The sequence below is a fragment of the Rhinatrema bivittatum genome, chromosome 4 (assembly GCF_901001135.1).
Source record: "Rhinatrema bivittatum chromosome 4, aRhiBiv1.1, whole genome shotgun sequence".
NCBI lineage: Eukaryota > Metazoa > Chordata > Amphibia > Gymnophiona > Rhinatrematidae > Rhinatrema > Rhinatrema bivittatum.
In genome coordinates, this window is record NC_042618.1 from 122,091,878 (window position 1) to 122,106,608 (window position 14,731).

The 14,731-nt window shown below is 43.0% G+C and overlaps 1 protein-coding gene across 1 annotated transcript in view; it reads left to right on the plus strand.

Moving 5' to 3' along the window:
- Positions 1 to 14,731, plus strand: part of DCAF5 (DDB1 and CUL4 associated factor 5) — a 188,779-nt gene that overhangs the window by 68,746 nt on the left and 105,302 nt on the right. The window contains exon 6 of the mRNA XM_029598805.1: positions 4,187 to 4,400. Within this exon, the coding sequence (XP_029454665.1) occupies positions 4,187 to 4,400 (214 nt within the window). The remainder of the gene's footprint in view (positions 1 to 4,186; positions 4,401 to 14,731) is intronic.

A 14,731-nucleotide genomic window follows, 5' to 3' on the forward strand; every position in this document is an offset into this window, starting at 1 on the left:
GGACAAATTGACCAGCATCCGGGAGTGGCCGCAACCGGTTGGACTTCGTTCACTTCAGCGATTCCTTGGCTTCACCAGCTTCTACAGGAACTTCATCCCATGGTACTCCCATATCGTGGTGCCACTTACAGCCCTAACAAGGAAGAGACACCAAGCATTGGCCCACTGAGGCTGTCCAAGCCTTTGAGAAACTAAAAAGGTCTTTCCCTCAAGAGCCCTGACTCCACCACCCTGACCCAGCTCGCCCGTTTGTCGTGGAGATTGATGCCTCCGACATAGCCATAGGGGCGGTCCTTAGCACTCCAGCCAAGGGACTTTACTCCCCTGTACCTTCTTCTCTCGCAAATTTTCTCCCGCAGAGAAAAACTACAGAATTGGAGACAAGGAGCTGTTGGCTATAAAGATGACCTTTGAAGAATGAAGACAATGGTTGGAGGGAGCGCAACACCCCATCACGGTCTACACCGACCACAAAAATCTAGAATACCTCAGCAAGACGCAGCATCTTAACCTGCGCCATCGTCCCACAACGAAGAATGCCTGGCAGATGCCCTTTCTAGACTTCACAAGGCTGAAGATACACCAGATCCACCCAGTTATATTCTGGACCCTGCTAAGGTCCTACTGGCCATCATGGACACGGTACCTCCAGGGAAGACGGTGGTCCCACTCCACCTTCGACACAAAATGCTATCTTGGGCCCATGTTTCCCTCATCGCCAGACACCCAGGCAGAGCACGAACCTTGGAGTTGTTGTCCCGTTATTATTGGTGGCCTCGCATGACTCAGAATATTCGTGCCTATGTCAGTTCCTGCCCGACTTGCGCCCAAAAGAAACTGCTATCCGACTAGCCGTGGGGACTCCTACTGCCTCTTCCAGCTTCGCGGGAACCATGGACTCACGTCTCCATGGACTTCGTGATAGACCTGCCCATCTCGTCCAGCAACCAGGTGATATGGATAGTAGTCGACAGGTTCTCCAAGATGGCGCATTTTATACCTCTACCCAAGTTGCCATCGGTTGTTTACTCTGGATGTTTTCCAGCTACATGGTCTTCACCTGCATCCGATCGGGGTCCTCAATTCACAGCCAAGTACTGGGGTGAATTGTGCAAAAAATTCGGAGTGCAATTGGACTTCACTACTGTCTTCCACCCTCAAGGGAATGGACAAGCGGAACGGGTCAACCGAGGATTGAAGACTTTCCTCCGCTCGTTTGTAGGTAGCCGCAATGACGACTGGGCCACGCTACTGCCATGGGCGAAGTTTTCGCACAATTCACAGCTGCACTCCGCAACTGGTGCTTCTCCCTTCCAAGTCGTGTATGGCAAACATCCGAGGCCTCCTTTGCCTCTCTCCATATCTTCTCTGGCAGCTCAGCTCATGGCCGAACAACTACATGACCTATGGGAGTCTACCAACGCCAATCTCATGAAAGCTGCCAACTCTGCCAAACTGATGTCTGACAACCACCGTTGGCCCGCTCCTCTCTTTAACCCTTAGGGTTCCTTCCATGAGGCTGGCTCCCAGGTACATCGAACGTTTCTCTGTCAGTGAACACCTGGGTCCAGTGACCTACCACTTACGACTTCCCGCCAGCCTCCGGATACATAATTCTTTTCATGTATATCTATTGAAGCCCCTGATACTCTCTTTCCATGCTGCTCCTCCCAAGCTTCCAGAAGTGGTGTCTGAGGATGATCCTATCTACCAGGTCCAGGATATATTAGATGTCCATCGGAATCACAGACGTTGGGAATATTTGATCACCTGGGAAGGCTTTGGTGCTAAAGAGAACTCGTGGGAACCATAATCCAATATCTTGGACAAATCCTTACTCCAACACTTCCATCACACACACGCAGGCAAGCTTGGCCCTTCTGAGAGGGGGGCGAAAGAGGGGGGTACTGTTGCGGCTCCCGGCCAAGGCAGTCTCCAGCCAGTCCCTCCTACTTGCTCTTCCGTTTGCCTCTGCTACTGCCCGACGCAGCATGACTCACTCCACGGCAGGTATATATAAAACTGTCCTGGGTTTACCACAGGTATTATCACTAGTGAATTTACAAACAATATACCCGTGTTTACAATTGAATATTTTTAAATTTTATTCTTTAACAATCTTTAAAAATACATAAAACACAATACATCACTCCATTCATACCACATGCATTCATATTAAAATTTGACAATACAAAACTTGTTACACTTTCAACATACAAAGAATATTACAACAATCCCTAATTACAATGTAACCATTCTCCTCATTTACTAAGTATCCCTATACCCATTTCAAAAAAGACTCCCTTTTATTTCATGAACCTAAGTAAGGTTTATTAATGAACTCCCTTTAAGCTGCCTTTTAGATTGATGTCCCTTATTAAATTACTATTTGTGAATTGATGTTTCTTAATTATTAAATTTCAACGCTATCCCTTGTAGATTGATAATTCTTGGTTACTAATTTCACCAATGTCCCGACAGGAAGCTCCTGTTTCACCCGTTGGTTTCTTCAGGGGATTTTATTCACACAACGATTTTCATATAACCTCTTCTTAATCTTAAACTTCAGATTCACTTCCAAATCACAGCGTATCGGGAAACCTTAAATCAGAACACATACCTTGTGAATATTAACTTCTATTTCACCAATAAATATTATCTATTTAATAAATTTAAATCAATACTACAAAATTTCTCCCTAGTCATTGTTACCATCATCACCACACTCACCTATACTCCAATCCTCACTTTATTCACCATTTCCAATATCCCTTAAATGATTGTCTATTGCATTGGTACCAGCTCTTTTCCGCTACACAAATTCAAATATAAAACAGTATTAACAAGCAGCACAGCATCACCACTCCCCCATTCTATGTTAAACCAACAAATGTACTGACCTGAAAGCCATACTATTTTATCTAAGCTTCATTCACATTTGCATTAATTGTTTTCAAAAAATATTGTACCGAGCCTCTCTCTGAAAAACATAACACAAATAGTAAAACATCCACTATTTTCTAACAGAACATTAAATATTTCTTGTCTGAAAATTCAAGTCGGGTATTACTTACTTTATTCAACAGAGACCGCCATAATTCAAACGTCTTTCCTCGGTAAAACAACGCTGCGACTGCGCACAACTCACTTCCTACCATCACTCTATTGTGTTTTATGTATTTTTAAAGATTGTTAAAGAATAAAATTTAAAAATATTCAATTGTAAACACGGGTATATTGTTTGTCAATTTACTCCGCGGCAGGCCAACTGCGGCCTGTCGCAAACGCTGCCCTCCTCCGTCCGGCTGGGGCTCTCCCTAGGCGCATGCACGCGGGAGGCTCCGTCCTTTAAAGGGGCTGCGGTGGGAAAATAGGCATCACTAGGGAGGGGTATTTAAACCCCACAGCAGCCTGCAGTCCTTTGCCTTTGCAACAGGTCATCTCTTCGGAATGCTAGTTGCTGTCCAGACGTCTTCGTTCCTGTTCCTGCTTGATCTTGTTCCTGGTTCCGTTCCTGCTTCTCCGGTCCTTGTGTTCCTGATTCCGGTCACGGTGTTCCAATTCCTGCTTTCCCGTCCATGCCTTCATTCCAGTCTCCGGTCTTCTCCTTGGTCCTCTGCTCCTGTGACCCTGTCTTCGGTTTGATCTCCTGGTTTGACCTCGGCTTGTCTTCTCGTCTCTGCCTGTCTGCTGCCCGTCTCGACCCTTGGCCTGGTACTTCACTCTAGCCTGTCTGCTGCCTGCCCTGGATCTTCTGCTCCTTCGCTGTCAGCCCTGACCCAGACCTCTGACCCTGCCGCCTTCATCAGCTTCACCATCGTCCTTGAGGCACCCGCACCTAAGTCCTGCCGGCACCCAAGGGCTCAACCTGCGGGGAACGAGGGCTGTCTGGTTGTCTTCACCAGCTCCACCTTCCAGAGACGAGACCCATTGGGGGCAATCCCTCAGTGGTCACCACCACTCACTCCGGCTCAAGGGTCCACAGTCCTAACAGTTTTCCTGCTTTTTGCATTTTATCAGATGTTCCTGGCATCAGTAAAAGCTGTAACTAATTCTTAGGCTATGGTTCATTTGAAGTGGTTAACACATGATGCTTTGCAGAGAGAAAAACTCAAGTAACTGTGTTCGTTTTATTATCTCCATACTGGAAACTTCATTTTAGCCTTCTCTTTTCTCCCTTTTCTAGTTCTTTGCTGCGATATGGAGGCAACCTCTCTCTTCAAAGTGCTATGAGCGTGCGATTCAACAGCAGCGGGACACAGCTGCTGGCACTGCGGCGGCGTCTCCCACCAGTGCTCTACGACATTCACTCCAGGCTGCCCATTTTCCAGTTTGACAACCAGGGCTACTTCAACTCTTGCACCATGAAGAGTTGCTGCTTCGCAGGGGATCGTGACCAGGTAAGCAAGCATTAATGCCTCTCCTAACATCAAGGCAGGTCTTGCCACAGCACATTAAAATACAAATATGCAAAGGTCTTGTGTTCTGTAAAAAAAAAAAAAAAAAAAACCCCAAAAAACCCACATATAAATCTTTCCCGTGCATGACCTGCTGCCCAAGATTACCACCAAAGGTACTTTGTGGGAGCCAGCTGGATATTATTCACTGGCGAGAACTCTGTTTCAGAGCCAAGTGGAATTGGAAATGGGGATGCTTCATAGCCAGAGTGACCTTCATTTTCTGTTTTTTATTTAATTTTGCCTGGGAATTTCAATGTAATAACAAAAAAAAGGTCAGTAGAAAAATGATTTTGATTATAAAACCCTGGAAAAAAATCAGTGGAAGTTATTTTTTTCACAGATTTCATTTTTGTTCTAACATTGAAAGTCCCAGGCAAAATAAAATAACTGAAAACGAAGTCCTTATTCGTAGGGCCTGGTACCTACTCTAGAAGGAAGAGTCCCAGCTACTGCTTAATGGTGACACCTCGTGGCTGGACTCGAGGTCCACGGTAACTTTATTCCAGAAAAGCTATAATCTGTAGTCTTTGACTGAGAACTGTTGTAATGCTGGGCTAAGGAGGGAGGAGAGATAAACGTACTGGGGAAAAATTCTTGGTAGCTGTGAATGAAGGCTCAGGGCTGATTAGGATGGAAGTCCAGAGGTGCAGGCAGAAACTGCTGGGCCAAAAAATAAACTAAGGGAGGAAGTGAAAACCATGTTTATCTATGGGTTTTCTAGTGCTTTTCATATTTGTTCTTATTGAAAATTACCTCCACCCTTATCAGATCAAGGCTGTTTTCAGTAAGGTAGGCACAGGGCCCATGCTGTACCGTTTCTCTCCCAGACCACAGTTTGAGCCCAGTTAGTCATCTTAGATGGAAGTTGTTATACCCATGAATGGACAATTAGATTGAATCAATTTTATCAGCCTTTGAATCAGCTGTGGTTGAAAAGCACTAACAAGTATTTGGTGACCATAATACTGTAGTATAAAATGATAAATAGGCTCAGATCAGGCATATTACAGAGATAGTGAGAAGGATAGTGATCGCACACCCAGTGCTTGCCATGAGCTGATCTTGTGGACTTTCAAGTCCACTGTGGTATTGAGAAAGTCTCTGGAGGAGTAGCATAGCTTTTGCCAGCTGGGCTGAAAATGTGCCTCTGTCTTTACTGAGGAGGACATACCCACTCTAGAAACGTATTTTGATGATGATTCTGAGCAGCTAAAGTGAATCGCTGTCACACTGCAAGAAGTAATAGATCAAATTGGCAAACTAAAGAATAACAAATCACCAGGACTGCATGGTATTCATCCCAGAGTTCTGAAAGAACTCAAATATGAAACTGTAACCTATCATTTTAAAGCAGCCCCAGTACCTGAAGACTGGAGGGGGTGGCAAGTGTAACTCTGATTTATAAAAAGGGCTCTAGGGGTGATCCTGAAAACTATAGACCTGTGAGCCTAATGTTGGTGCCAAAATTACTGGCCATATAGATAGACATGACTTAATGGAGAAGAGTCAATATGGTTTTAGCAAAGGGAAGTCTTGCTTTACAAATCTATTACCTTTTTTTTTTAATATGTGGATAAAGGTGAGTCAGTTGATATAGTGTATTTGGATTTTCAGACGGCATTTGACAAAGTCTCATTAGAGACTACTCAGGAAATTAAAAAGCCATGGGATAAAAGGCAGTTTCCTATTGTGGACTGTTAACTTGTTAAAGGACAGGAAACAGAGAGTAAGACTAAATGGTCAGTTTTCCAAATGGAGAAAGATTATTAATCAAGACTTGGACCTCTGCTCTTTTAACATATTCATAAATAATATGGAAAAGGGAGCAAGGAGTAAAGGGATCAAATGTGCAGATGATACACAGTTGTTCAAAGTTGTTAAAAACAGCAGTGGCTTGTGAGGAATTGCAGAAAGACCTTGTGAGGCTCGGGTACTGGACATCTGAATGATAGACAAATGCAAAGTGATGCACATAGGGAAAAATAATCCCAGCTATAGATACAGAACCCAGCATCATGTATTAGAAATCACCACCCAGGAAAAGGATCTGATGAACAATATTCAGCTCAATGTGTGACATCGGTCCATAAAGCAAATAGACTGCTCAGCATTATTTAGAGAGGAGTGGAGAATAAAATGGATATCATCATCATGCCTCTGTATTGATCTGTGGAGCGACTGTACCTTGAGTACCGAGTGCAGTTCTGGTTGCCCTATCTAAAAAAAAAAAGACATAGAGGAACTAGAAAAGGTTCTAGGCAGGGCAGCAAAAGTAATAAAGGGGATGCAATGGCTCCTTTACAAGGAAAGGCTACACAGGTTAGGGCTTCTCAGCCTGGAAAACACACAACTGAGGGGAATGTGATGAAGATTTATAAAATAAATAGGGTAGAATAGGTACATAAGGAATGGCGGTTACTCTTTCAAATCAGATTAAAACAAGGGGACACACCATGAAATTAACAACTAGCAGAGAGTTAAAAGAAATTGTAGAAAGGATTTTTTTCACTCTGTGCACTCAAGCTATAGAGTTAGTTGCCAGGGAATGTAGTCAAGGCAACTAGCATAGAAGGGTATAAAAGAGATTTGGACAAGTTCCTGGAAGAAAAATCCTTAAACAGTTATTTATGCCAGGTAGACTTGGGACAGCCATCACTTACCTTGGAGGTGAGCAAAATAAAATAGATCTATTGTTTGGAATCTACTTGTACTGGAACCGGCCGCAGTCGGAGACAGGTTTCTGGGCTTAATGGACCTTGGTCTGACCCAGCGTGATATATCTTATGTAATGAAGTAAAATCGGTTCCCTTAGTGGGTGATGATCTTAAGGACCCTCCAAACCAAACATGGTGGGCCCCTTAAATATAAGGACCATCTATCCCCACCCCCGCTTCAGTCTCCAAAAATGAACACTTTATGGTGCCATTATTATGGATTATGCAGGCGAATTGTATCAGCAAGAGATAAAGTCTAAGGATTAGAATATTTCATGATGTTAGAAAAGGCCACGCATTCTTTGAGCATTTGCTGATGCTGTGTGTGGTAGCACAGAAGCGAGGACTTCTGTCTCCTCTAGATGGAGTAGAACTCTTCTGCTCCGAGACATACATGGAATTTTGTTTTGTCTTTCTTGTAACATCCTTTCAGCTACAATTCTTCACTTTCTGTCGGAAAGGAGAAAGTTGCCAACCTACACCAAGCCAAGGAGTTTGTGTTAGGTGACAGATTGGATTTAACTGCCAGGAACAAATGCTTTATATATATAAAGGGAAGAAGAAAATATATGTATTGTTCTGTTGATTTTAATGTGGTTCCTTTTAGTCCTTTCACAGGCCCTTAAAATAAACATTTCTCTAGGACTATAGTCAAGTTCAAGTGCCAGATGAAAGGGCTGTGTCTGGTGCAGTCGTTTCTCACAAGGCTATTCTGTAGCCAGCCAAGAAGCCCAGTTTTACAGAATGTGTCATTTGTTCCAGTTCTATAATCAGAGTGAGATAATCTTAGGCAGCAGTTAATGGGTAAGATGGAGACGGAGTGGGGTCGTTATTGAAAGGTTTGTCCAGCTAAGTTTAGGACTTAGGCAGACAAACCATGGAGGTTTAAATTGCCGGCAGAGGCAAATGGGTCTGACTTACCAGCTAAGTTGTTAGCTGGATAAATCTTATCCAGATAAGTCCAAGGTATTTGGGGATGTTTCAATACGGAGTTAACTTATTCATCTAAGTTAACTGGATAACACTGATATTCAGTGTTATTCAGCTAACTTAAAAAAAAACAATAAACTGATGACAAAGGGGAAGTTAGAAACCTCCCCCCCCCCTTAAAACCAAGAATGTGCCACAGGGGGCTCCACCCTCCTATCCCCTCTCCTCCCCCAACCAATGTTCTGTTTTTCAGGAGATGAAGGCACTTGGAGTTGGGCCTTATAACGCACCCCTGTACACTATGGTGCTGTCTCATTCCAATAACACGTACATACTATCACGTGTCATTCCCTTCAGAATTCATGGCATCAGGGGGACTGTATGGCTGAAAAGGATTTATCCATTATGGAGCTTTTCAGCTCTAGGTCAGCAATTCAAAACTGGCTCAGGTTGGTAGGGACTTTCAAAGGTATGGCCTATGTGAAATGGAACTATGGTCTCAGTCCAGTCTCCAGCAGACAGGTGACCACAATACTAAAGTCACCATCACGCCTCTGGCACTAATTGGCACCACTGTTGGCGGTCTGAAAGACTCACAGGTATGGTGATGAATTACCTCCTTACCCACAGACTTGATCCCTCCAGAGCAGGGTTGAGGCGCATTGACATGACAGTGCTGTAGAAAAATGGAGGGCTTTGGTTTCTATTGATGTCAGTCTGATACCTTTTTATGAGCACTAGTCAGGGTAAAATACAGTGAAAAAAATGTATAACCATGACATTAAACCTGGGAATTGCAATGGGTAGCTCTAGTTTAATAAGCAAAAATGAGTCCAAGTGAAGAGAAGGACCCACGGTCAGGAGAAGAAAGGCTCCAGAAGGATGAAGGAATACAGACAGAACTACAAGGCGCTATGTCTCAACCATAGTCTCTATAATACAATGACATTTATTTAACATAAACAGTGTGTGTATTTGTCTGTATGTATCTTTGTAATAGTGTAATTACAGGGGAGAGATACTATTTAGGTGCTGCTTCCTGATTTATTCATGTCACCAGATCCCTTAGTGGCATTACATCCTTGTAATTTATTTCTATTTGGTCTAGCATCCTGCCGTTTTCCCCAAAGGGAACCCAAAGTGGCCTACATATTAAAACACTAAACACTTATTCTTTATATAAACTGCAGCTTTCATCCATTCTCTCGTAAATGTGCAGCAGCAGCAGCTAAATTTATCATTGCTTTTAGGAATTCCTTTACAAAGGGAAATATATTATACTGTAGATTTAATGTGGCTCACATTTTAACCCAGAAGTTGGGGAATTGGGCTGCTTTAATGCAAGCAATACTGTTAGGAGCTTTCTGGTGGATTCCCTTCTCACTGTGGCTTCTATGTAATAAGATGTGAATACAACATGTGCCCTAAACTTCAGCACACATCATCCCTGCTTGTGCACTAAAAAACGTAAACGCCCGCTGCAGTAAGCTAACCGTATGCTAATGAATGGGAGGTCCATATTCAGAAGGACATTTATTGGACAAGTTATCCAGCTAAAATTGGCTGATAATTTGTCCTGTATATTCAGTGGGATAAACGACACACTGAATATACCCAATTTAAAGTTATCCAGCTAACTTTAAACATAATCGGATATTCTTTTGAATATCACCCCAGTTTAGCATGATAACGTTAGGCATAACCAGCTATATTCAAAAGAATGTAGCCAGTTAAGTGGTGAAAAAGGACTTAAAAAAAAAAAAAAAAAAGTAGATGGCGGGCCTGATGGGCCAAACATGTTCCCTCTCCTTCCTCCCACCTGAGGATTAATGCTTGACCCTGCTGAGCCGAACCTGCAGCCTCCCTCCCACACCCCCGATCTCCCTCCATTGAAGAAAGTTAAACATTTTCAGTACCGGGCCCAGTCTCTACCCCCGCCCCCCCACTCCCGGGCCTGGTGAAAATTCTCAAAATTTGGTGAGTTCCAGGGCCCCCCCTTACTTCCCTCCCACCCTCCCGGTACCTTCCATTTTGTTTAGGCTTCAGCTCTTTTCGTGGTGGCATCCTTACATGTTCCAGGCCTGTCGCTTCTGCCATCACTAAGCAACTACAGCAAAAGCATATGCTTCCATTGTGGCTGCTTAGCTACAGCAGAAGCATTGGGCCCAGATCAGGGGAGAGTGCTAACTGTAATCCAGGCTGAAGACCAAACAGAATGGAAGGTATTGGGAGATTGAGAGGGTAAGGGGTGGGGTGGGGGGCCCTGGAACTTAGCAAATTTGAGAATTTTCACTGGAGCAGGAGAAGAGGGGAGAAGGAACGGGCCGATGCTGACATTTTTAGCTTTCTTCAGTGGAGGGAGGCGAGGCGCTGCAGGTGCAAGCTCCTCAGGATGGGAGGGGTGAGAGGGGATATGTTGGGCTCAGCAGGCCCACCATCTTTTTTTTTTTTTTTTTTTTTTTTTAAGTTTGGTTTCACCACATTCCCTCTCTTCATTACCGCTGTTGGTTAGGGAAATGGAAATGTTTGGGAGGGTATTGGGTTTTAAATTTAACATGGGAAAAATAAGACATTTTAAATTTATATTTGGTTGAGGGCCAGGTGCATCAAATGCAAGATAGCTTCCCCTTTAAATGGGCAAAAGTGAGTACCTTAGAGTACAAATAGGGGATAATTGACAACAATTGTTTTCATTAAACCATTCACCCCTGGGGAAAAAACACTTGGAGAGCTGGAAACATAGTCAGCATGTAGCTTTTCTTGAATAGGGCGCATTGCTACAATAAAGATGTCTGTCCTGCCCACATGGAATTATTTGTTTCAGGTCTTACCTATTGAAATTTCAAGTAAATTTATATTGTTATTTCAAAATCAGTTTTTAATTACATTTGGAAGAGGAGGCCACCAAGGGTGGGGAGAAAGGTCCTATGCTTAAAAAAAGAGAGGGGAGGGATGGCTCAATATTATGTAGCAGCTCAGCTCACTGGGTGCTGAATAATGCCTCCAAGCAGTGATAGGAGAGGAGCAAGTGGGGGTTTATAATGACTCTTTGTATGCAAAAATTTAGAGTTCAGCTAAACGGGGCATGGTTAAGCAGGTGGACAATCCCTGTGAAGCTCTGGGGACAAAATAGGAAGTAATTAACAGGAAATGATAGGTATTCCCCTGTTATGCCTTTGGATTTAATTGGGGGAACTACTGGGCAAGAAGATTTGATGTCCTATTTCTTTAGATGGCAAAGATGTGGGATTATGGTGTTGTGCACAATTATTCTCTAATGATGAAATATTGGAATTTGATGAATTGAAACTACAATATGGGCTGCCTGAAGTAGAGAGATTTAGATACCTCCAGATCAGATACTGTGTACTACGAGAACCCATTAGGAGCGGAAATTAGCTCCCTTTGAAGAATTATGTTGTAAGAGTAAAAGAATAAGGGGGTTATTGTCAAGAATGTATGCATTGTTATTCCCTCTTCAGGAAAGTAAACTTGAGCATATTTGTAAATGGGAGCCCCATATTGGGGAAATTGTGGAAAATAATGTTATTTGACTATAGCTAGGTGTTCACTGGATGCTGGGATTGTGGAGACCAACTATAAAATTGTGTGTAGATGGTACCTTACACCAGAAAAACTACAGATGAGTTGTGCTGGAGGTGATGTGGAGCTCTGGGGTCATTTTATCACATTTGGTGGACTTGTCAGAAAGTTGCAGATTTTTGTTCTCTAGTATCCAGGGCGGTAAAGGACATCCTTGCAGTACATATATTATGGGATCCAAAAATCTTGCCAGCTAAGAAGAGGCTGATAATGTTTCTATGGAATGCAGCAAGAAGTGAAATAGCAGCAAGTTAGAAGTCTGTCAAAGCGCCTTCTCAAGAAATGCTTCTACGGAGAATTTGGATGGTACAAGACCTTTTTTTTTAAATTTATACTTTATTAAGTTTTATAACATCAATTATGATACAAAACAAGAAAATCATGTTCCAAAATCATATATCCAACACACTCTTAAGGAAAAATCCATGAACAAGCCCACATTATGGGGATAAATGATAACAAGCAAAGACATTTTAGAAGAATTCTAACCCTGGGACTACTTAACTCCAGTCTCCAGCTGCATAAATTTAAGTCTTATTGATTAGAAATAGTTCCAAGTGAGCAGGATCTAAGAAAATAGACGTATTACCCTGAAAGCAAATCACACATTTACAGGGAAACTTTAGATAGAATAATGCTCCTATGGCCAATACCTGGGATTTTAATTGAATAGTTTCCTCCTTAATTGGGTTTCCTTAGAAACATCTGGGAAAATTTGAATCTTTTGTCCAAAAAATGCATTTTCCTTATATTTAAAATATTGACGAAAGAAAATATCTTTTTCGGAATCAAGTGCAAATGTCAGAATCAAGAGCAAATGTGATAGCAAAAGTAGCTCTTGTTGATATATTATCAGATTAAAAAAAAGATGATGGTCGGGGCTTCCAAACTTACAATCCTCTTCTTAATAGGCAAATAGTAACAATTAGATAATAAGAAATTCCTATCAGAAGAAAATTCAATTATATATTTCTTGAATAGTTCAGTTTCAAATAGGAAAATTCAATATACGTTCATTTTTTTAATGTAATCTGTTCTCCATTATCTCACATTTCTGATGAATAATTGTTATCCTTAATGCCTGCAACTGAGACTGACTGCAACTTAGCAATTACTCCAGCATGTGATTTAACATTTAGTTCCAAATTGGAAGTTCTTGTTTCTATATCTGCAAATTTCAAAGAGCTCCTGCAGTATAATCACATAGCTGATTCACAGCATTTGACAAATATATTATATTACTCTCTGTATATCTCTTAAAGATATCTCAGCTGGCTCATCCTGAGAACTCATCACTGAACCCTCCCTAGGCAAGCTTAGTTGCACCAGGTCTGGAATTGAACAACCCGCACTGTCCAAAGACATTGAAGACTCTAGCAGACATGAAATCAGTTCTCCAGCTCTTAAAATTTATACATTGCCAGAGGAGGACATCTCTCTTAAATCCCCCTGAACTTCCTGAGAGCCAAACCCACTCTGAGGACTATTGGAAATCCCCATAGCACCCTTTTGGCGCGTGGCTTAGGTGTGCTGAAGGTGGCATGCCACTGCGCGCCGCAATAGAAGGTCTCCGAGTCCAATTGGAAGCAACACAGGTATCCTCAAGATGTGCCCGTGGCACAGACCTCTCAAAGCCTCTGAGTCCTAGGTAAGGGGAAGAAAGTCTGGTGTCCCCGAGAATGGTACATTACTAAATTATCTTACAGCTGTTTGAAGGAATAGAGTTTTACATCATGTGCAGATATAGGAACCTTTTTTTGCTATGGTACCGGAGAGCCAGTTGAACATTACATGCTGCTGGGGTAGGACATGGCTGAGAAGGGAGGGGGAATAAAGTAAAAAAAATGTTCAGAAGTTTTTAGTGTTGGCATTTATAATGGTTATGTTGTGTTATAGAAATGGAAATCTGCAGTTGTACTTGATGTGGTTGATATAGTAAAAAGCAAAGCAGAAACTACTCCACTTCTGATCAGGAGTAACGTAATCCAGCTTTAAGAAAGCAAGTTCCCTATACGTACCCGGATCAGTCCAGACAGTGGGTTGAGCCTCCTGTCCAGCAGATGGAGACAGAGAAAAACTGAAAGGGTATCCTATATCAAGACAGAGTCTACCCTGTATCTCTTCAGTATTTCTCTGTCTCCCAGCAGATTCAGGCAGCCGAACCTGCGGCTCCCTTCCTTCTCTTAATTCTTTTATTCCTGTGAGGTTTTTCTTTCTCCTGTGTGGTGTTTGATCAGATGAAGCAAGTATTACTTTAATAATCTAAAAAAAAATAATTTATTTTTTTTTCAAAACTCCTGCTTCAGGGAGACAGCTCTGTCTCCCAGCTCTTCGGGGGTCCTAGGGGGGGCTTGCCCCTTGGGATACAGCCTAGGATCCCTTTCCCGGTGACCTGTTTGTCTGTTGGGGTGATACTGGTGGTCCAGTCACTCTCCCTACTTGCCTAGGCTGCCTTACTATATTTAACAGGGACGCTCCATTCTTCTGCTATCACTAAAGTTTATAAAAAAAAAAAAAAAAGGTGAAGTAAGATGGGACTCCCGAAGGCAAGAGACAAACAAATTCATCACTTTTAGTGCACGGACAGCAGCACAGCAGGGTTCGATCGCCTGCCTCTGCTGCTCGGGCGGCCGGCTCATCTGATTTTTTTTTTTCTCTCCTGCGGCTTTTATTTACCTTCATGGCACACTCTAGTGCCTGTCTGGCCTGCGGGGAGCCTGCGATTCGGCTCTCCTGCAAGCGTCTGTGTTCTGACTGCTTGCCCAGTGGGGAGGGTTCCTCCGCGGGGATGATGCGATTGGCAGCCCGGGGCCGACCGCCCAGACGTGTGGCTTGGCGTCCTCTTCACAGAAAACCGCGGGAACGGCAGCCATTTTAGGTGCAGATCTTTCGGAAGAGTCCAGTGAGAGTGCAGGAGAGGGATTTTGATCCTATTCTCCCCCTCCCCCCTCCTCCTCTACCCAGGAGTTCTAAACCTCAGTTTTCTACAGAGTTTGTGCTTTTAATGCACAAATCTTATCGGGC